This window comes from Denticeps clupeoides, chromosome 7 (assembly GCF_900700375.1).
Source record: "Denticeps clupeoides chromosome 7, fDenClu1.1, whole genome shotgun sequence".
In the NCBI taxonomy this organism is placed as follows: Eukaryota; Metazoa; Chordata; class Actinopteri; order Clupeiformes; family Denticipitidae; genus Denticeps; species Denticeps clupeoides.
The window spans coordinates 7078044-7101173 of record NC_041713.1 but is presented as its reverse complement, the minus strand read 5'-3'; the positions used below and the strand labels follow the sequence as shown (position 1 = coordinate 7101173).

The window sequence follows — 23130 nt, the reverse complement described above, 5'->3', positions numbered from 1 at the left end:
TCTTCTGCAAGAGACAGAGGAGCTACAGGTTAGGCTGGCTATCCGGGTTTGACCATCACTGGGTGTACACAGTTTAGAACAAGCAAGATTTATTAGCAATGATAATCCAGTCAAATATCATATGAAGCAGTCGGGCTTGTCTTTTGCTGAGGTATTTTGTCATAATACAAAAAAAAAAACGCAAGTAAAAGTTGTCCTATGAATAACAAGGCACAGGGACTCAGAGGGGAAAGTACGATACAAAAAAGCACCTCTTACATGGATCAGTTTGGGTAATTTCCAGTGGTCATGATAATGTGGCCCTACTAGAAAGAACGGCATTTGTATGACAGCCAGCTGCCTTATTATGGATAATATACATATTTTTTTTCAACACAATCTGCACATCTGATTCCTGGCCAATTCACATTTCTAGAAGACATGGGTAAAAGGGACAAGGATATGGAGTGCAGTGGACTATATTAGGCTACAACAGTACAGACTGACTATTACCCCCCCTCCTTCACTCTCCGCAATTAGAAATGGCTTTTCATCATCGCGGTTCCTCTTTTTTTTTATCAAATACCCCTCAACCAGCAACACTCATTTTGTGCACGAGGCTTTCTTCATAACACTGGAGAAGTCATTTAATTTAAAACAACCATAAGAGATACCTACTGGAATTCACCCTTGCTGACAAAGGCACTATCAGTTTTTGGAGGGAGGTAAGACACACATTCCACAACGTGCTCTTTCTTTTAAACAGTGTTTCTCCTCCTGCCTTTTTCTAAAGCTTTTACATGGAGTTTTTTTTTTTGCGAAACCCTTTTGCCCAACGCCACTTCAGTTTTTTGAGATAAACAATAGCCTCATAACTGCTAGTTTTCTCCACTGCAGCCACACTTCCTACAGTTCAAATGCCACAACAAAAGCCCACACAAAGTCTCATGCAAACACGTACAGAGGCCAGAAGAGAGAAAAGGGGAAGAAATATATATGTATATATATATTGGCCATTCACATTTCAGCCACACACATTTGACCATAGCTGTACAGCAGGCATGGAAAACCTGGCAAGAGAGACAGAGTACAGGCTCAAGGAGTTAACCTCGGTCCAGTCCTCTCTTTATCAGGTCACCAGTTCATGTCACTGAGATAAGCTATCAAGAGTCCCTCTTGCTTTGCCCTGTGTGGAACCGATAGAGTAACTGTGCCATGAAGTAAAACGCTTTCTGGCATCCCCTCAGCACAGAGATAATGCTGTACTCCTCGTCCTATGGGGACCAATCTCAACCTCTCCTTGCTTCAGAAATTTGTCACCCTTGCCCCCTTTTCTTTAATATTTTAACTGTGCTAACAAAGCATTGGTAGTTATAGCACTTCAAGGTAAAATTGTGAAATCAATAAAAGAAACATTTTAAAATCTAACACTGAAAACCATGAACTTTCTGGAAGAAAAAGGTGGCACGCTGTGAACAAAAGACACAGATGCATAATGAAAAGTAAAAAAAAAAAAAAAAACTTCATATAAGACGACAGTTTTTTCAATCAAACTTGTAGAACCAAATGCACTTATTTTAAAGAGTTCGAGAAAAAAAAAAAAAAAACAGTAACAAGGCACTTAAAATATCAGCCACCTTAAGATACTAAAACTACTGTAACAGTGTTCACAGGAAAAAAATTAAATAATAACAAAAAAAATAAGACAGACGTTCCAGATGACAAAATACAAATGGTCGACATGGGCACCATTTTCAAACTGACCCCAAGCGCGATGCTATTTGCTAGTCCAAGCTTGTAGACCAACTGCCATGCAGCCAAGTCTGTCACCCAGAACATGTTCAAATAGAATTTATAAAGGGAGGAGCCTCATGATTGACAGCTCTCTCTCTCACACACACACACACACACTATATTCCCCATACACCTTTGTACCTACACTAACCATGCGCTTAACGCCAGTTTGAAAACAGTGTCCCATGTGTTTTTCACATTCAGACAAATGTACTACTTACAAGTGTGTAGAAAAACAACACAAAAACCATCATGTTTATTGTTCAAAGATTATAAAAAAATAACTATGGACTGAAATAAATTATGTAAAAAATGTGGTGTCGACCACTTAACCTTGCACGTAGTCTGGCAGGTTGCAAAGTAATAGCTTCAGGTAAAGACACACTTGCCAGCTAACAAAACTAAGGCAGTTTGTGGATTTGCAGTACTTGTATGTAAATCTTACTAGATAACTTTTGTACATAAAACAAACATTTTTATGAGGTGAGACATTGCTGGTAGCTCTTCATTGGTTTGCTGGTGTTTTGTATTTAATCCAGGAGCTCTGGAGAGTGTCCAAAGATCTGCAAATTATCACTGTTGGCACAAAAGTATAGTTTTTTTTTTTTGCCGCATGTTGTATGCAATCCATTGTGGATACGAAAGAGTAAAGATGTTGGCAAGAAACCCTGATTTATTGGTTCTCCAGCTCGTATCAGTAATTTCGGATGTTGAAGAACCCAACGCTGGTGGGAGACTCCTTCACTGTGACGGTCACAAGATTAGCAGTGACGTCGGTGACGAACACATGCTCTATTAGACTTGGGGTAGGCTTCCAATCCTGAGTGGCAGGGACTGAGATGGAAAGATCCTGCCTGTCGCCTGAGAAGGGCAGGTCTTGTTCCGAGTCGGAGCTGCTCCCCTCCTCTCCGGTACTCATCTCACTCAGACTCTTCCCTTTGGCTCCGTCTTTAGAGGACGACCGGTCACGACTCCCGGGGATCTCAGTGGATGTGTTAAGCATGGTGTTCTTTTCCACTCTGCCTTGGGGCTTCTTTGCTAGCCTTTCACCAGTGGAGCAGAAGTCAGCGGTGTCCTCAGCTTTGATCTTGTCTCCTCCTGGCTGGCTCTTCTTGGACTGTAGGGTGCCAGGATTTGGGGCGGGGCTCAGGTCCTGCCGTAAGTGGTCGTTCTTGCGCATGGGGTTGTTAGCGCTTCTTTGGTTAGCCACAGGAGTGCCGCCGTTCCCTGTGGGCCTGTTGACGCTTTGAAGGTTCAGCGCCTGCATGTTCATGGCCTGGCTGGTTGGACTTTTTGCTAAGGAAAACGAGCCCACTGGCTTACTGCTGTTCATCCTCTGAAGTGGAGTCTGTCCATGGGGAGCCTCATGTCTCTTCTGCCCACTGGCAGATGACATGGCCGCCTGAGGCTGTTGGTGGCCCTGGTTGGTGGTGGCAGAAAGTTTGGAGTTGTGTAAGTTAAGTGCAGCCACTCCCGGGGATTTGCATGCCGAAGAGTTCATATCCAGGCCGCTTCCTCCTCCTCCTCCATTGCCTGACTCAGACACTGACAGTTTGAAGTCAGGGCTGCTCTTGCTCTGCACAGGTCGGCTGAAGGACTGGGAGGTCGATCCCACAGACCTGCAGGAACCTAACGTGCTAAACTGCGGCTTCAAGCCCCCGCTTGTAAACGAGCCCCTGTTATGGATTCCTATGGAGTCTCGGCTGGAATTTCGCCCAAATCCCGTATAAGTGAAGCTGGCGGGCTGAAGGGGTTTCTTGATTGCTCCGCGAAAGTCAACCAATGTGTCTCTGGCCACCATCTTTCTGGGAACCTTGCCTTGTCTGAGCGCCTTCAGCTCTGGGGGTAGGGCTTTCCGCCCGCGCTTTTTTCTAATTGGCTCCTGCTTGGCCATGACTATCTGTGCCTTCTTCTGCGGCACTGGGTGCAGTTCACGTGGTCGAGGCCCAGGCTTTGGCTTCCGGTCATTCTCATCATCGTCGTCATCATCATCATCGTCGTCGTCATCTTCTTCTGAGGAGGAGGATGAGGTGGACGAAGAGCCAGAAGTTGAGGAGGAAGATGAGGAGCTACTAGACTTTGTGCCAGTTGGTACTATATCCTGTATGAACAAGACCAAAACAATATGTTATTGAATCATTATATAGAAAACGTCTGTACAATATAATACAAAATAATATCCTGTTGTCCGATTAAAAAATTGCTTTAATTAAGTTCATCCAAATCTAAAAGCATAAAAAAAAATCTCTGAGACTGAATGCATTTGCTTGCCGATTTGTTTCTTATAGAAATATTTTCATCTGGTCTCATCAGTCTATGCACAGCAAGCACTATTCATTTAAAGGTCCCATGACATGGGAATAAAACGGTTAATAAACAGTCCCCCAAGACTGTCTATGGTCTTGCAGTGGCCAGAAATGGTGACATGTATAAAGAATGCATTGGTCATTCTGCTTCACCGTTCTGAACGGTAGCTCAGATGAATGGATATTTAATTTAGCCCCTTATGTCGACTTTGCACATCTTTGTGGGAAGCATTCTAATTGTAGTGATTTGGGGAAAAAAAAAAAAAAAAAACGAACCCCCAGCTTGAGACACTGAATCGGCACGAAATCTCATTGTGGGATTGGCTCAAAATGACTAATTCTGCACCATGGCTGAATTTTAAAAAGCAAAAGTTCAGCATCCATTTAGTTACACACACACACACACACACACACACACACACACACAAAGTAAATGTGTAGGCAAAACATGCCTCATGGCTAAATCAAGAAAAATTGCTTTCCTTTAGTCAGATTTACATACCAAAATTTTTCGAGGTCTCCCCCTCGGCCTTTTACCCCTCTTACGGAACAAAAGTTCTTTTTCCTGTTCCCTGTGGGTAAATACAAATAAACACTGTTAATAAGTGTTGATCTATGCATGTTTTATACATTGATTGAAGAAGAAAAAAAAAAAAAAACTTTTTACACTTGGCAGTGTTCCGGGTGGTTTAAACATGAACAAAAAATCATTCTGAAAAATCAGCCCTCTCACTTCCTAAAATATTTTATTCAATTTGTCCCTGCATTTGACTAGCAAATAACAAACAAATGTAAAAATGAAAGGACACAGGGGCCTTGATATTGTATTAAGTAGGCCACTGGCACATTTGGAACCTTTCTGCACGTACAGAGACCCCGGGAAAGCCAGGGTTGGTGAAGAATGAATGCCTGCTGGAGCGGTCCAGCGCATATTGCTTGCACATGGTGGGAAGTGAGATCTGGCTGACACTCACCTCTTGTTAAATGCAGCCAATAGTCTTGGGTCAAGGAGGTTCTCTTGGGGTTCCCAACTGTTGTGCCTGGGAGAAGTGATAATAATTAAAAACCTTTACGTGTCAGTGTTGCTGTTATTTTCAGGACTGTTTTTGTGTGGAAAAAAAAAACGATAAAAGTCCAAGTGTGACTTTTTAAGAGACAGGAGACATTTGTGTATGAGTGGAATGCCATGTGGGGGGATGAGATGTGGAATATAAAAGCAAAGATAAGGCAGACAAGTTCTTCTGCTCCTATAAGCAAAAAAAAAGAAAAAAAGGCCGAGGTCTACAAAATAAGATTCAGAACATTCACCACACAACCACACCGTACAAGCGACGTAACCTTCTGAAACCTTGACAAGCCCCGCACTACGGTCTCCCTGCCGACAAACGGCACTGGATAGGAGGACTGAGCCAGCCGTTAATGGTTTCTGACCAGTACAATCATGTGGGGCGAGATCTCGGTTCACCCTGGCGAACTAATTTACACCAAACAGCGACGCGTTTCTGAGTTCGACGTTTGCCATTCTGGACCCCGGTGTGTGCAGGGAAAGAAACAACAGCAGCAGCAGAACAGAAGTGTGGGGTTAAACTGCAGGGCCGGTCGGTGCGTGGATAAAAGATGGGTTAAATTGCAGCCCGATGAAAGGGATTAACAGCAACAATGTAACAGAGAGAGAGAGAGAGAGAGAGAAGGAGGGAGAGAGAGAGAGAGAGAGAGCAGTCACGTCCAGCTCGTAACGACAGCTGGAGTTCAGCTCCACAATGGGCCACACTCACCATAATTACAATAAGAGAAGCTAGAAAAAAAAAAAAAGAAAAAGAAACGAAGCGGTGCGGGATATCTACGGCTGCGATGGACCATTAACGGCGCCGTAATTGAGCGGCAATAACAACAATGACGGCGGCGGCGGCGGCGACCCTAATAACAGCGACGGAGCCGAGAACGCGGTTCTTCTTCGGGGCCACACGTTCTTCAGGCAGGGGGCCAACGCGGTTTAACAAGTGAAACGGAAAACTTCTGGGGGACAAAGAACGGCAGCAGAGGACGGTCCGTAAGGAGGACCGATAAGGACGCGTGGGCGCGGCGGCTGCGGTAAAACAAATCGCCGTTTCGGCGGCGCAACAAGCGACGCGCCGCCGCCGCTGCTGCTGCTGCTGCTGCTGCTACCGCTGCTGTTTTCATTGTTCGTGGCTGCGGCAAGCCTGGCACTTCCACTTACTTAGACGACCACCCCCTCCACTTCACCAGATACTCCAGCTTCCCCTGCAAGCACAGCGACACAAAAGAAACGATGATGATGATGATTTTTATAATAACAATAACAAAAACAATAAGAACAAAATAGCCGCACGAAGCGGAACGCGCGCGTCGACGCTTGGCGCCGGGCGTCGGGAGAGGCTGGTTACCTTTCGCAGCCGTTTGTTCAGAATGCACTCGGCATCAAAAACCTGCTCCCCCACGGCGCTCAACTCCTCCATGTCTGCCGCGGTCTTCGCGCAAACCTTTTATGAAAGGAAGAAGGAGCACAGGGGGCGGAGAGGAAACGCGGACGCCTCGCGTGTCCCTCGGCGGACACCGTACTTCCGTGACGTCACCGGCCGACCCCCCCCCCCCCCTCGTTAAAATAGCGTTTTAAAACCATAACGAACGTATTTAATTTATTTCCACTGTACATTCGCACTTAAACGTAGTCGAAATAAAGCGTTTAAACCGTTGTAAGTTAATGACTGATGTAAATTAAATACATATATAAACACTGCAAAAATCAACAGGCAAACGTGCTTTCTAGTAAAGTTGATAACATCAAAAGGTGATCTGTTTAAACTAGTCCTGGTACGTGCAAAATGTTTTTTTTTTAAAGACACTTTTTTCTTTAGAAAACTGTGCACACCAGTACGCTGGTGGAAAGTTAAAACACAAAACATTGTATGTGTCTATAAAAACTATAAAAGGGGTTTTATTCAATATCCAAAAACCTGAGCAGGCAGCTCGGTTCCAATTCCTTAAAATGATTCAGTACGATAAGCAAAATCAAGTCACATAAAAAATGTTTTTGGCCTGCAATGCCTAAATTATATCCCCACATTATGTATTTCAGTTCAGTTTCTACAAGTCAAAAGAACTGATTTTCATGATTCCAGGTTGAGGGACACTAAGGGAATTCCACTTACATTTACCAGACGCCCTTATTCAGAGCGACTTCAAATCAGTAGTTACAGGGACACCCAGGGTTAAGTGTCTTGCTCAGGGACACAACGGTAGTAAGTGGGGTTTGAACCCGGGTCTTCTGGCTTATAGGCAAGTGTCTTACCCCCTAGGCTGCTACCACTTCATGGATCACACTGTGCTCGTGGCACAGGCTACTACCACGCAGGGTGGTAGTAGCCTATTGGGTAACACACTTGCCTATGAACCAGAAGACCCGGGTTCAAATCCCACTTACTACCATTGTGTCCCTGAGCAAGACACTTAACCCTAAATTGCTCCAGGGGGGGACTGTCCCTGTAACTACTGATTGTAAGTCGCTCTGGATAAGGGCGTCTGATAAATGCTGTAAATGTAAATGTACATTCACCACACTGTTACGTGCAATAATAAGGCAAATTGCCTTTCGCAGCCTGAAGACGACAGCGAGTCAATTGTCCGTTGGTCTTCTGTCTCAAAGAGAACTTCATCTGGGCCCCTCCTTGAAATCTGCTCCCGTTTTCACGTCGGCATGGCCAATGTCATGGTTATCTTTGTAGTGTCAATCCCAGTAGCTTTAGGAGACCACAAAATAATTACTTTTACCCAAGTTAATCAAATAAGTCAAGTGCAGCTAACGTTTTGGTCAAAAGAGGGCAGTGTTAACCAGTTTAAGAAGAATGACAGTTATTGTATTCTCTCATTTGGGCCAACTCTATTAATGGACCATTAAAGGAGAGAAGAAACCAAAAAAGGACCATTTTTGGATCTATTTCTTTTAAAAATATTGATGACAGTATACATGTTGAACATTTTTAATTTTTTTAACGCCTGCTTCTGTGTGTTACGTGTTGTCATTTTGTTTAGTAACTCTAAAATAATTAATTTGTTCATGTTGTTTTGCCAGTATAGAGCGACAAATTAAGAGTTCCATTGGTTTTATCCAATTCACTGGTTCTCACCTCTGGATTTAATGAAATTGATATGTGATACACAACACTCAGAATGTACACAATGAAATGTGTCCTCTGCATTTAACCCTTAATCGTGAGCAGACGGCAGCCATTAAAGGCACCCGGGGAACTTTGACAATTGGTGGATTCAAACTCGAGACCTTCTGATCTCAAGTCCGCTTCCTTAACTGCTAGGCCAGTGTACTGTACTGTGAAGAGTTTTGCTTTTATTTTTACCAAACTGATTTCAGAAAGAAAAAAAAATTTTTTTTTTAAGAGACATCTCAAAATAAGCAGAGGAATGTACAGCGGTGTAGTGGAAATGTGTAGTGATTGTTGCTCTATATGAGCTTTATGCTCTTTATGAGCAGTAGTATTGCATTTTTGGGCAAATCCTACTATGGAACGTGGACTAATGATTGGTTGCAGGAGGCAACTGCGAAGTCGGCATGCCATCAGCCAAACCTGTGTTATCCTGCAAGTGCAGTAATGCACTTGATTAAAATTGTAATGCATAAAGATTAGAATTTAATTCCTTGTTTCTGGTCTAAGAGATTCCATTTGTCTCCCCTGGTACAAGCCAATTTAACTTGGTAATTCCTCCGATATTTTTGGAGCCCCTTTGAAAAATGGCAAGTTATTAGAACGCTCATCACCCGCACTGGGGAGGATTATTATAACGACACACGCCGGAGATCGCTGAGGAATGGCTGGTGTCCTAGAAATTTGTGAATAGTGAAATATTAAAAAGTTGCTCACACTGCGCTATTTTTAAAGCCCCCTGCGTAGAGGCCGATGTGATTCACAGCAGCGCTGAGTGTTTTTGTAGTTAACGGTAATGAGCAACGCCGTGCTGACAAGCTCACTCCCTGCTAACCCCAGCAGTGACATATCCTGCGTCCAACTAGGGGATGATGGGTAGGATGCAGGTATTCTCGGCAAAGCTTCTTGCTGATATGATGGTTTGGGTTTTTGTGCCTTGACAAGCTGACCAGGCTTGGGAAGTTGCATGCTGGAGGTCTGAAATCAACCGGGTGAAAGGACAGATCACCAAAAAAAAAAAGCAGATACTCATACATTTCTTGTCTTGTCTGTAGTGTTTACATCAACCTCTGCATGGCCGTTATTCCAAAATGTAATCTGTCTCGTATTGTTTCTTATCTTAGCTTTCACATGTACTATTTTTTATTAATTAAAATTTAAAAAATGTTTTTTTTTTTTTTTGCAATTGTAAACTGTATAACTGAGCACGTAAAAAACGTGTGGTTATGGTATCAGAACTAAGAACCATGAGCCTGCCCTGCTCTGACACCTATTACGTGCACTCTACCTTGGAAGTCACAGGTTCAAACCCCACTTACTACCACTTAACCCAGAGTGTCTCCTGTAACTACTGATTGTAAGGGGCCCTGGATAACATTCTGTAAATTCAAATGTGGTCCATATTTTATTTCTTACATTTCTTTCCTCCATAGGGATTTTTTCCTTGTGTTCAAAAAGAGTGTGGGTCTGATGTGTGAATGGGACAAATATGTGATTATGGGCAAAATGAAGAACAAACATTGTTAATGCAATGGTAGAATGCATGGTTCCACCTTTCTGTTGCACATGCTCATCACGTTAGGGCAATGGTGGCCCAGCGGTTAAGGAAGTGGCCCTGTAATCAGAAGGTTGCTGGTTCGAATCCCGATCTGCCAAGGTGCTGCTGAGCTAAGCACCTGTCATGGCTGCCCACAGCTCACTAAGGTTAATGGGTTAAATGCAGAGGACACATTTCACTGTGTGCTGCGTTTCACTTTCACTTTTCACATTGTTTGGACTTATCCACCACTGCACCTGTTGAACTTTTCTTTCTTTTCCTGGACGAATCATCACCAACCCTGCACTGACACCAATTACAGGCTCACTCTACCCTCGAAGGGGGTTCCTCTCTGTTTCACTACTTCCCACTCCTTTTCTCTCTCCAAGAATTTTGTTTTAGTGGAGTTTTTCCTTGTGTGCAGAAGGGTCAAGTGTGTGTGTGTGTGTGTGTGTGTGTGGGGTGGGGGTGGGGGTGTTAACTGTAGGGCCTGTCAAACCACATTAAGACATACTGTATGTGATTTTGGGCTATATAAGAAATAAATGTTGTCATTGTTGGTTAGTGGCAGCTGTACTTTGAAAATGGAAGGACCCTGGCTATCAGACCTTGTGAGTGAGGAAAGCAAAACTATTAGAAGCCATAATGGAACATATGGAATATTTTTTAACATTCTGTTCGTTCTACATTGAAACATTGCAGTGCAACAAAAAGTAATTAAATTCGTCCATAATGTGACACACAAAATTCATGCTTCTTGTGACATTTCTATAAAATTCTATAACTGTGAAATCTAGAAACTAGGATCTTGCTATTGCATCAAACCTCAACGTCTATGGCAACCATGTCTATAACACCATGAGAATCTATCACAGATACGTTGCACTGCCAGTTATATTTAGGTTCTGCTGCATATGTTGTGGTAAAAGCACAGCCTCTGCATTGTGAAAATACCCAGGACTTGAACGATCCTTGCCAAATAATCAGCTACGGGACGTCCTGTAATGAAAGTGTTATCTTTGTGCTTTGGAACTATAACTTATGACATAGTTATTTTTGCCAAGGTTCTTCTTGGCCCTCAACAACAGGCACAGTATTATTTTTCTGATTTATTTATTTCTGTGATTTGGAATTTTTCTCATCACGGCCTGAGCACTGGCAGTGAAAAATGACAGCTGCAGCTTCATTTCTTTTAACCACCCTATTCTTTCATGCGAACGCGTTCGGCAAGTCGTTAACTACCGCCTTGGTACCTGTCACATTGATCGGGAACAATAGGTTTTTTCAAGCCGCCTGGCTTCTAGAGACAACAAATATATTGAGCCTGCTTGTGGTGCAGGAGTGAAGCCAATTACAGCTTGGATGTTAAAATGTTGTACTCCAATATGGACACTCGTTCACATGTTGTCCGTTTAGCGCCTTGTTAGCCTTCGTCTGACATCTTCACAGTGATGTAGCCTGTGTTCATCGTTCTTCATCTCTGCACACCACAGCTCTTCACCTGCACATCTGAGATATTCCACCATACCAAGAACTGGTTGGCAACAAGGTTGAAACTTTTACTCGACGTAACCGCTGAGTCCTGTTACTCGGGCTGCCGAAACCCATCCTGGGATGCTGGGAGCAGGACGGGGCACGAGCTCACCTCAGGGAACATACGCACACTCACCATTCACTCACACACTCACACCTATTAACAATTCAGAGTGCCTTTGGATGGTGGGAGGAAACCGGAGAACCCAGAGAAAACCAATACAAACACGGAGAGAGCATGCAAACTCCACACACACACAAGGTCCGAGTTTGTGCAAACTCACAAACTTGGAGGTGCATAGCAACATCGCTAACCATGTAATTATATGCCCTGAGGTTGAGGCTAAACCCAAAAGGACCCTCCTGGACCCTGCGGTAGACGTTTGGAAACTGTCTTGGCTTAATTTTGCTCAGTTCATACACACGTTTGAAAACTTGTTTCCACCTATCTTGTTAGACACACTTATTCATTGGTTTTGTATGTAGCGTCTTGAGAAGACTCAACATCCATTTCGGCGTTTTCATTATTCATTGTCTGACACGCTCTTAGCTTTTTTTGGAGGTAAAGAAATCCTCTGAGCCTTTTTTGAATGCCATGACACTTTTGGATAGGGTTATTAGGGTGGCATTTGAGATTGCAGAAAATGAATTTCATTTTAATTCTTAGTGGGGAGAGATTATTTGAATGGAATAAAATAAGTACTCTTGACAATGTAATACCTTAAAGTCTTCAATTCTTATGGACTCACACCTTCAGAATTCGCATGTACTTGTATACAGTACAACAATTGCATAAAATGAAAGACACAAATAACACACATTAATGCACATACAAATCTCTGATATCCTTCAGATCAATGGCGGATAAAGTGTATTATGCAGTAATTTACATATATGGTGTACCATATTTAAGACAGGTATCCTAATAATGCATCTGAAAAAGTGGTATTGATGTTCATTTTTGGGGTTAGACAGCAAGGGAATATTGGTATTAGTATATTTGGACCAGTGTTTTTATTGAGTCAGCCACTAGAGTTGCCAGATTGGTAGAAATGACAATTTATTGCATTACTTATTTGCATGAATAAAACACACATCAAATACACAATTCAGGCGTGAAATTAATATGAAAAAGGAATTAAATGTATTCAGTGATTTCATTTAAATTAAAATCATCAGCCCACATAATCACTATAATCTTCAAATATTTAAATACTCTGTATTTGGTCTTCAAACCTTGTTTTCTTGAAAATGTGTCTAAAAAAGGTATGTGGGGGGAGGGTCAACATGGAATTTCTTTGAATTTTCAGGCATTTTTTGATCAGAAGCCATCAGAGAAGATGAGAGATCTATTCAGCAGAAGCCCTCGACATGTAGACAGCACTTATCCACAGCATGTTGTCTGCTTTCTGTGGCAACACAGGAAGCTCACTTCCTCCATTGTGACTATCCCAGCGATCTGTGGCTATTTCATTCCCCTCTGCTGGTCATATCCTAGTGGATACCACACCATGAGTAAGACAATTTAACCCCAGGGCGCTCCAGGGCGACTGTCCCTGTACAAATTGCTCTGGATATTGGTCGTTTGTTAAAAAGTCATAAATGTAAGTGAAAGTGATTGTGATACGGTGCCACAACGAAATGTGTCCTCTGCTTTTAACCATCACCCTTGGTGAGCAGTGGGCAGCCACAACAGGCTCCCGGTGTGCAGTGTGTGGGGACGGTGCACCCATCAGTGGAACATTGGCAGCTCAGGATTTGAACCAGCAACCTTCTAATTACGGGGCCGCTTCCTTAACCACTAGGCCACCATTGTCCCTATTAAATCCCTAATAATTTCTTGGAATCTCTGAAGACAGGTGGCAGTTGCCTAGTAGGTGACACACTTGTCGATGAACCAGAAGACCACAGGTTTAAACCCCACTTACTACAATACTACCTTACTACCATTGTGTGCCTGAGCAAGACGCTTAACCCTGAGTGTCTCCACGAAGAATGTCCCTGTGCCTAAGTCACTCTGGATAAGAGCATCTGCTAATTGGCATAAGTGTAGATGTAGCAACTGCGTTCAGCTTCAGTCTCAATTTTGTGAACTGGACCTGGTTCCAAAATGGCTTCTTTTCTGATTATTGGTCCATTGCTAACTGTTGTATAAAGACATTGCTGTTCATTATTGAACAATGACCAGTCTCCTAATTCTAAAACACACAGGAAAAAAAGGTCATTGTATTGTAAGAAACCATCGGCAGAGTTCAATTGCCCCCTCAACAAAATGGTTTTGAGGTGACCCCTGCCTCCAAATGAAGCGTTCTCCTCTAGACACTGTAAATGACTGGTTAATAATGAAGGCTTATCAATGCCCATCAAATTCCCAGATAAGCAAGTCATTTTTTTTCACAATGTCGTTCCTTCTTTTTTTGTCCTTGATGGAAGTTAAAGGGAAATATCTAATCTTCATGGAGATAAGGGATAACATTCAAATGCTCTCGTTTACCTCATTCATATTCATTAGCTTTTTCTTTTTGTTTTTATTAACTTCAGCCCTGGTCCAGTGTCAGGGAGATTTTTTTCTCATATCTTTTATTTTTTAAAGGTTAGTTTTCAAGGTGTTTCTTAAAAAAAAAAAAAAAAGCCGGAGAAGTTAACACTACTGACTTCACTGTCATGCAGGTAAAGGGGACCCGTCAGAGAGTTACAGTTCTTCAGCACTGCTGGCCCCACCCGCAGTGCTGCAAGCATGGGCGGGGGTTCAGAGGAAGTTGAGGAGGAGGAAGACGGCCCAAAAAACTCACTGCTGGCCAATTACTGCAAATCCACTGGTGTAGAAAAGTGAGCAGTGCGTGTGCGTGGATCGAGGAGGACAGAATGTTCCCAAGAAGTTTCAGATTTAGAAAGATGTTTAAAACATACTGTGTCTCAGGGGGATATTTCCACAGCACTATATAAGTCATAGGATGCATGAGCGTCGTCAATCATGCACATGGGTTCTAGCCATTTGAAAAACTCATAAAAACACAATTACAGTTCATCTTCTACACGTCAGACATAATTACACACCCACAAAAAGTGCTGGGTGGGTAGTTTACGTTTATATTTACGACATTTATCAGACGCCCTTATCCAGAGGGACTTACAATCAGTAGTTACAGGGACAGTCCCCCTTGAGACACTCAGGGTTAAGTGTCTTGCTCACTTCTGGTTCATAGGTGGCTGTCTTATCCAATAAACTACTACCATCTCCTCATCTCATCATCATGTTCTTATTTGTATCCATTTATTTCTGTAAATCCAAATAACATTAGCAATCACTTGTATAGCATCATGAAAACAAGCGTTGGTGCTTTATAAATCCCAGTTTCACATCAAGTCATATCACCAAGTCAACCAGAAAATGTGACAAAAACAAACAAACAAACATGGTATGAATTAACCTCTGGAATATTTACTGCCTATTTCGTCTATAGGTGCTCAAGGATGGGTCAACTCATTTGGTGTCACTCTCAAGGGCCCATTGAGGCCATTGAAATGACTGGCACACTCCACTGGAGAGCATGTTATCCATGCATGCTGCTGATCATTGGGTCAAGTAGGGATTGCAGTGCTGCAAGTAAACAGGCCGCCAATGATCGCCCTATTCATGCTTCACACAGCGCGTTGCCTTTAGGGGGCGGCATGGCCAAACAGGTTATTTTCAGGTGTGTGTCACTTTCATTCACTCATTCGCACTCTGACCAGTTCACCTACTATACATGCCTTTGGACGGCAAGAGGAACCAACACAGCAATATCAAATTAAAGAAGAGCCTGGATTCAAACTCACTACCTTGGAGAAGTTAGGCTATGTTGCCAACCGTCCCAAAGTATGTACAATAAGCATTATCCAGCATTAAAGATGTTCAACTAATAACCTTCTTGTTTAGTAAACATTTGGATGAAAATGTTCTCTTACGTACACTTTCAATATATACCAAAAATGGTTTGGCTCTGAGTTGTTATGTGAAGAGTGTCTACAGATTGTGTCCTAGTGAACCAAAGGAGAGGTTTCATTGATGGATATTTTTAAGTATTTAAGTCCCTCTGAATAAGAGTGTCTGCCAAATGCTGTAAATATAAATGCAATGTACAAGCATTCTAAAGACCTATTTAAAAAAAAACAGATTTAGTGTAAAGGATATTAAAAGACTGACATAATATTTTTGCACCAAGATATGGTTTCAACTACTGCTGTAAACTGCAATGACACTTCTGGCCACTAGATGAGGTCACAGCCCACCCTAGGACGATGAGACTTTAATAGTGTTCAGGTTGAGAATTGGCTGTGAGGGTGAATTCCGAAGAGCTCTGAGAAGCCAGGCTCAGCATTAGCTTGAGGAGAAGCAACGTTGACACCGCAACTTGTCGCTTTAGCCGTTCCACCGGCCCACCTGCTTCTAAACTCTCGTCTGGAAAAACCTCAGATTTAATATGGCGTTGTGCACCATGGAGGATTTATCCTCAAGATACCTTTGTCTGTATTGTAACGAACGCAGAGTCTTTTGTTATTATTTAAGAATGCTCGCTTTGGTCGTCACTCTTTGCCTGTGGGAGCTAGAGTGTGCTGTACAGATTGTGGATGTCTCTTCCCTCCCCTCCTCACAGAGTGTTTGGCACCGTCTGATGAGGTGTGAACCTCAATGGGCCCCTGGCATGGAGCAGATGACAGCCTCGCCTCATAGAGCTGTCTATGTCTGCTGAAAGCCACCAGATTCGCGTGGCGCGGGGGACCGAAATGAAGCAGAGAGCGAGCGAGAGCCGGAGGTGGGTGGAGCAGCGGGCGTCAGGAATGAAGTCTCTCTTTCACACCTGTCAACACCTCCGGGCCCCCAAAGGATGCGGGGCCACAGCGAAGGCTACACAGCTCGGCGAGAGCGTCTGCCCACTCGGACCCCACCGGCACGCCGGGCGCTGTCACTGTCACAGATAACATTGGTCCACTGGTGCAGTGTAGGAGGCTGGAGATCCGTCCACAGCACCGTCTACTCGATCACAGTCATGCCTGGCCTGTTAATGCTAAATTTGGCCTGCTGACAAAAAATATGAGTCCAAACGTCAGATTCGTACAATCCAAGTCACCGACTCTCCGGTCATCTAGAGACTTAGTGTTGGTGCAAATTGTGCAGCTCAGCCAGATTTTTTTAGCTAGCTAAAATTTTCATTGCGTTGACCTAAAGTTGGGAGAGCACAGGAATGCTGAGTTGTCTGTGATGTCACTGGCTTCAGATCCTAAGGAAATGTCTGCTAGTTCTTGGTAGCCAAAGTTCTCAGGCATTTCTGAAACATTCACATAATCAGAGAAGGTTTGCTGGGGGAACTTTTTTTCATTTCAAACGATGACACTTGTGATGGATTTTAGAGGATGGTTTGTCTAAATAAACATTCTGCAGATCATTGCAGAAATATTGGCACTTTCAGATTGATTAGTTTTAGAGAACAATTTTTCCTCTAGGGTCACGACTGTGGTTGCATTCACATCACCAGCTAGAAACAGAGAGTCGGTGATAGCAGCAGCTATAGCAGTCGCTAAAGCAAATAACACTGCATACTGTAAAACCGTGGAGAATAGAGTAAAAAACTCTCTATCTACACACGAAAGCACATTATTCAAACCACTCCAACTTGATGTTACCTGGCAGAAAGAGGCATGGCACAATAGGGGTTAAAAGAATGAAAAGTTTCTAATTTATTAACACCAGTAAATTATTATTGCAGTTACATGTGAATATTGTATGTAAAAAAGGTACCAATGTTTCAGAGAAAACCAAAATGAAAAGAAAGAGTAAAGGGAGAGAAAGAGAGAGAAAAGCCATGAGAAAATAGGTAAAATAGAATAGAAATGGAAGAAAATGGAAGTCCCCGACCACAAGTTAACAATCCTTTATACCTTTGACCCACAGGAAGTTGTCACAAACCAATCAGAATTTGTTGTTTCTGACGTCATGCCCCCGGTGTCTCCCGTTTGATCCCGACGGCCGGCGCCTCGCACCTTTGGCTCGGGGGAGGGCCGCCAAATGCTGCAATGCCGTTCAACAAAGACATGCAAAACAAAAGTGCCGAAACGCCATGGCCCTGCGACATCCAATCTTACAATATCATACTGTGTATGACAGTGTATGTGACAAAAATAAATTTAATTTGAAAAACTGAAGTACTGTAAGTCCTTGGTTCTCAAACTGGTGGTACTCAGTTACCAGTGGTACTGGTAAGGAGATTTTTGTTAATATTCACACCTGCTTCCATGTGGTACAGTGCCAAGTTCCATGTGGTACAGTTCATGTCCCAAATTACTGCAACATTGACAGCATAATGTTATATAATGATGTCCTTTGTGAAAAAAAAGGTCCTTAGAAACACTAGGAGCAGCATTCAGCAAAGTCATTTTTTTTAATGGTGGGTTTCTCATGCCTTTGGCGATAACCATATTGAAAGGACTCCTTTGAAAGGAATTCCTAATCTCAGTGGGATTATTCTGGTTACAGAAGAAACATGTAGCAGATTAAACCCTAAACTCACAGTTAAATCAGGTATAGGAAGTGTGACATAGTTTGTTGGCTGCAAAATGTTGTTCGTTTTTGACTGTAACATTTTATTCCTCGAATACTTAAATATTTTCATTCAAGGCTCACAATCCCTGCTACATTGACCTGGATATGCCCATGTTTATTTTAAGGCATAAAAAAGGTGTGGATTGTGCGCTCTTCTATGGGCAAATCTATCAGATGTTACTACAGTTCTCTTGGTTTGTGCTGCCTTCTCCTATCCCCTTTATAATGTGTCCTTTAATGTACATTAATGTGCCTGATCCATCCATAAAAGTACCCATCTACTCCCCAGAAACTGATGATGCCTCCAGAGTCTATTTCAGGTTCTAGGAACTAATGTTAATTAACCCCCTTATTTATTCTCTCAGGTTCCTCTGCTCTCCTCTCCTCTCTTCTGAATTTCTCTGTGATAGTCGGCAGCGCCGGGAGGCTCTAAAGCCGCGGTTTTACACCTTCAAAAAGTCAGTAATTGATTTCTTTAATTTGCTTCAAGAGAAGCCATTGTCAGCCGACTGGCCAGCGATTTTTCAAGCCACTTTAATTAAATGCCAGGTCTTTAGGTGTGATATGAAATTCGTTTGGCTCCTCTGATCTCCTCCGCAGACAATTCATTAACATTTCCTTTGTGTTTTACATTAAAACTTCAAAAAAAAAAAAAAAAAAACACAGCTAAGCATTGACATTTTAGTCCATATACCTTATACTTAATCATTACTTAGAGAGCATTCAGACTACAAAGCCGAACACGAGTCTGTTTTGTGCATGATAAAGCAAATGTGTCACTCTTTAAAAAGGTATTTTTTTGAGTGTAAAAGGGCCAAGAAATATTCACTTGGGCACATTGGGTACCTGCTTCTTTTTGATTTATTAAAGTGATCCGAAATGTATACTTATCTTATGTTTAGTCATAGTTATGGCTAGTCATTTATCTTTATTATAGACTAATGCATTTATAAAATAGATGTTTAAGAATTATAGGGAATAAATAAATGAAGGTGTTAATGAATGAAGAATTTATTACATTTAAAGTGGCCTTTTGGAAAAAAAAAAAGGGCAGAAATGTCATATTGAATAGCGGCCATAAATCTTGCTCACCAAATCGAGTAACGCTTTAATAGGTAATGCTATTAAAAGATGCATGGAATTTTCTCTTTTTGACTTCCTCAGACTCCAGCCCACTCTCTTACGCCCTCCATATTCAGTGACAGACAGTGTTGCTTCCCTCTGTTTCTCTCTCTCTCTCTCTCTCTCGCCTTCCCACCACCCACCTTCACAATTCTCTTGGTGCCGCCGAGAACAGAGAGCATGCGGGGACTGGCTCAACAACACAAAACCCCCAGTCTTTTCCTGTTAGCGGAGGAACAGCGTAAGCGAAAAATGGCCTACCAGCAGAACAAATCTTCTCCAAAATGCCATGGCCACACACTGGTCGGAATTTCATTTCACTTAGAGGACATGAGGGGGAAGGTCCTGGTGTAAAATGACCAAAAAAAAAATAGGCACCCATAAGAAATCTGACATTAAAGGAGAGAACGGATCAATTCCCCCTTCATGAAATGCTGCATAAATGGAAACGTTTTGACAAAGTAGCCGTGTAATTATTTTTTATTTCCATTTGAAAGCAATTAGCAACAAGGTCCTTCCCCTTTTTCTTTTTTTTGGGGGGGGTTTTACGCAGCAGAGTGTACAAAATGACTCAGGATAATTGCTGTGAAATGAACAGAGCGGGGAAGTGGAGGGTAGCGGCAGAACGCCAGGGTTCCCCTCTCCACAGAACCGCCCTCCGCCTTTGTCAGTGCACCAGGAAATGAGGCCTCAGTGGATGCTGAATGCGGAGAAAAAGCGGGGGCCCGGGCGATATCGACTCCATTTCAGGGAGTTACCAGATCGGAGTGTTTCCTCTCACATCACGCTGAGCTGTAAGACTGCGGCAAGCGTGCCGTCTGTCGAGTAGCCACACTTGGGATAACAACTTCAGTGTTTAAAATTCATTTATTGGAATCTCCTGAAATGGGTGTTGCTGATGAAGTGTTAACAGTCCTCTGCCACCATAACGCATTAACCTGCTAATGTATATTTGAGCAATACGTATCTGATTAAAAAACTTTTCACAATAAACTTCACCTCTGGTGTATTGTTGCCTGCATTGTACCACAGTTTCTTATGCCTATTGAACAAGTTTAAACAGGAGGAAATTTCAATCCTAATTTGAAACTGATTCATTATTCATTTTTGTGATCCTGTGTCATTTAACATTAGCACACGGCAAGTGAGTATATTAAGAACAACTGCAGCTAAACACACAGCAGCCATGAATATTAACAACAATATCATTCAATTTGTGTACCACTGGAGAGCCAAGGATTGTCGCCTTTCTCAGGCTGTTGCTATATGAACCCTTTGCTACTAACATTGCAAGTGCATTGTGATGATGTGGCCTCACCATTGATGAATGTGCGCTCTGACTGCCATTCGTCAAGTTTGGTATTTCCCTACATGTAGAACGTTTCTTAATTTGAGGGTTGCATCCTTTTGAGACTGAATGTGTCAAGGATCTCCAACTTTTTGTGCACTTTCAAATGCGGCCCACAAATGCGTCCTTTATTTCACATGCCAAGAAGAATCCTTTGAGTCTGATGAATTTGTTGTGATCTGACCTGTTCCATAATTCATTGCAGCAATGTTTTTCATAAAATTGCTGTTTTTCTGGAAAGGTCTATGGACCGCACATTGATACCAGAAGTGGGATGTCTTGCATTGTGTTCATTACTCATGCCCACTATGCGGGACTATACAGGATAGGTGGACCCTTGAGATAGGTGGCGCACTGGTGTGTAGGGCACCTTGGGATGGAAAAGTCCAGGTAATGACCTGTGATGGATACCTGTGTGCGAGAAACACATGAGCTTGTATCCCAAAGGATATAGCAGTGTGACAGAGGACTGTTCAGTATGCGCTCCGATAGCTATGCCAACCAGCATTGTTGGTGCTGTGGTCAAGTTGCATATTTGGTACCCGGGAGACCTGGCTTTGAGATCTGGGTTCTTACAATTTGACTGTCCTTTTTCTGTTGAACCCTTCTACTGATCAATGTGATCAAATTGCATTTCCTCACTGGTCCAGTTTATTTGGCGCTGGGAAACAGGAAGACAAACATTAAGCCCCCCAAAAAAGAGGGAACATTGGCTGAGTAAGTTTTATAAGTTCAAGCTCAAGTTCAAGTGAGCTTTATAGTCCCGAACCGCCAAATTGCACTGAACAAATTACTGTCCCCAAACACCAAGGGTGATGGGTCAAATGCATGGGACACATTTCGTTGTGTCACCATGTGCTTTACGTTGTGTGCACCGTTGTGTGCTTTACAATAACAATCACTTCACTTTCGCTTAAACAATGTTACATTGACAGTGTCTGACATCAACAAACCGGGTTACATAAAATGCAAGCGAGAGTAAAATTCAAGTAAAACAAAACACGTTCAAAGAGGAACGTCCCTGAGTGCTCAGCGCCTGATGGCCTGTGGGTAGGAAGCTATTGCACAGTCTACCTTCTTCTGGATGGCAAGAGGGTGAAGAGTGCAAGCCAATGGAAAATGCGCGCAAATCATGCAGCGTCCCCCCCGCCGGCACTCATCTAATGCATCTTAGCTGGAAGATGCCTCCTCAGCTCAGCTGCTAATTACTGCCTCACTTGGAGGCAGCTCTCCGATGGCGTGCCTTTCATGCCCCTCTTAATTACGTCGGCTGGGAGAAAGCGTGATTGTTATTGTCATTACTCTCGTTAGTAATTAAGCAGCTATTGACTCCACGCCGGCTTTCGGCCTGTTTGATTTGGCCTGGAGGTCTGGACGTATGGATTATCGGCTCCGAACGTGAGAGCGGGCGTCCTTCCGGCCGAGGTTGGCTGAGGAGGTGGTGTATTGGAACGGGCAAGAGCAGAAAGGCATTAAGACCCCCCCCCCCCCCCCCACCCTCTTCCTGCTTCCTTCTCCAGTGACACTGCAGCACCTCCCGCTCTCTGCGGTGACAGCCGAGATGCTCGGGGCAGCTGCGTTGTCGGGGGGCCTACCGGAGAGACCGGCCACCGCTGGGCCGGAGACGGGCGCCACCGAACGCCGGGGATTCCCTCCCTGTTGACAGGAGAGTGTCGGTGCGGAGGAGGGTCCGCGCCCGGCGCACGGACTAATAAGCGCACTGGAATGACAAGGGCCCAAAACCAATTCCTTGACAGAGCGCTAATCCGGCCTTTTCCGCGGGGCCGCGTGCGGAGCTGGAAGAGATAAGCCGGGAGGTTAATGCGGAGCCGTCTCCGCCTGCTCCCCCTCCTCCCTCACCTCCGCTGACAGGCGCTGACAGGTGCACCCCGCCGCCTCGCCGTGTTTATGTTAATGCAGGCAGCGGCGCGTGCCCCCGCGCGGCGCTCTGGAGATAGAGACGTCGTCTGAGGCTCGCCGCGGTGCCGCGGAGGAGGGGAGAGAAGCTCACCTTGGGACCCCCGCATTCTCTCGCCAGGGGCCCGCCCGGTCAGGGCCCGTGTCTGTCAGACACAGATCACGGCCCACCTGCCTTTCTCATTGCTGAACTACAACTACTGAAAACGCAAGTACATGTTGTTACAGTGTTGGAAAAAAAAGATGTGGTTGTGCATTCTCAAGCCTCAAGGGTTGTTTTTTTTTTTTTTAAGCCAACCCTCCATCCCCTCCATCCCCATGGGAACCATCAGGACCCTCTGGGCCCTATTCAGCTACACTTCTTAGCAGCCAAAAGCCATTGGTGGCAAAATAACGTGATTGAGTTGAGACCCCCACTGGTCATCCATTGCTTATAGAATATGAAAATCACGGCAAGGTTGACACTTGGTTGATCAAGGTTGATCGCTTACCAGCCCCCCAAAGACAATTTCCCAAGAGCAGAGCAGGACCAAAGCCAGGCGCAAATAATAATAATAAAAAAATGAGCTCAAGGGTAGTCCTTCCCCTCAATGAATATACAAATTCATCTTTCTTTCGCCTCGGCATACCATGATGGTTTAACCCATCATCGCCCATGTGTCCTGACTGATGAACATACCTGACTGAAGTTGACCCAGAGGGGATGGCCTCCAGAGGTGGCGGCCCTGAGGAACGAGGTGAGGGGGTTGGGAGAGAACAGATGATCGGGGTCAGGCAACTGAGCATCAGGCCCTCTGCTACACCCCCCCACCTCCATCCGTCTCCTTTGGGTCTCC

The 23130-nt window shown here is 43.7% G+C and overlaps 1 protein-coding gene across 1 annotated transcript; it reads right to left on the bottom strand.

Annotated features, from left to right (window-relative positions):
• Positions 1-2001: 2001 nt before the first annotated feature.
• On the bottom strand, positions 2002-6615 carry cbx2 (chromobox homolog 2 (Drosophila Pc class)). Its single transcript, XM_028987068.1, has 5 exons — positions 6485-6615; positions 6298-6341; positions 5054-5119; positions 4582-4651; positions 2002-3874 (listed from the first exon to the last, which is right to left on the bottom strand). The coding sequence occupies exons 1-5, from the start codon at positions 6554-6556 to the stop codon at positions 2468-2470; spliced, it is 1659 nt and encodes a 552-aa protein (XP_028842901.1). The 5' UTR covers positions 6557-6615; the 3' UTR covers positions 2002-2467.
• Between the last annotated feature and the right edge of the window lie 16515 nt (positions 6616-23130).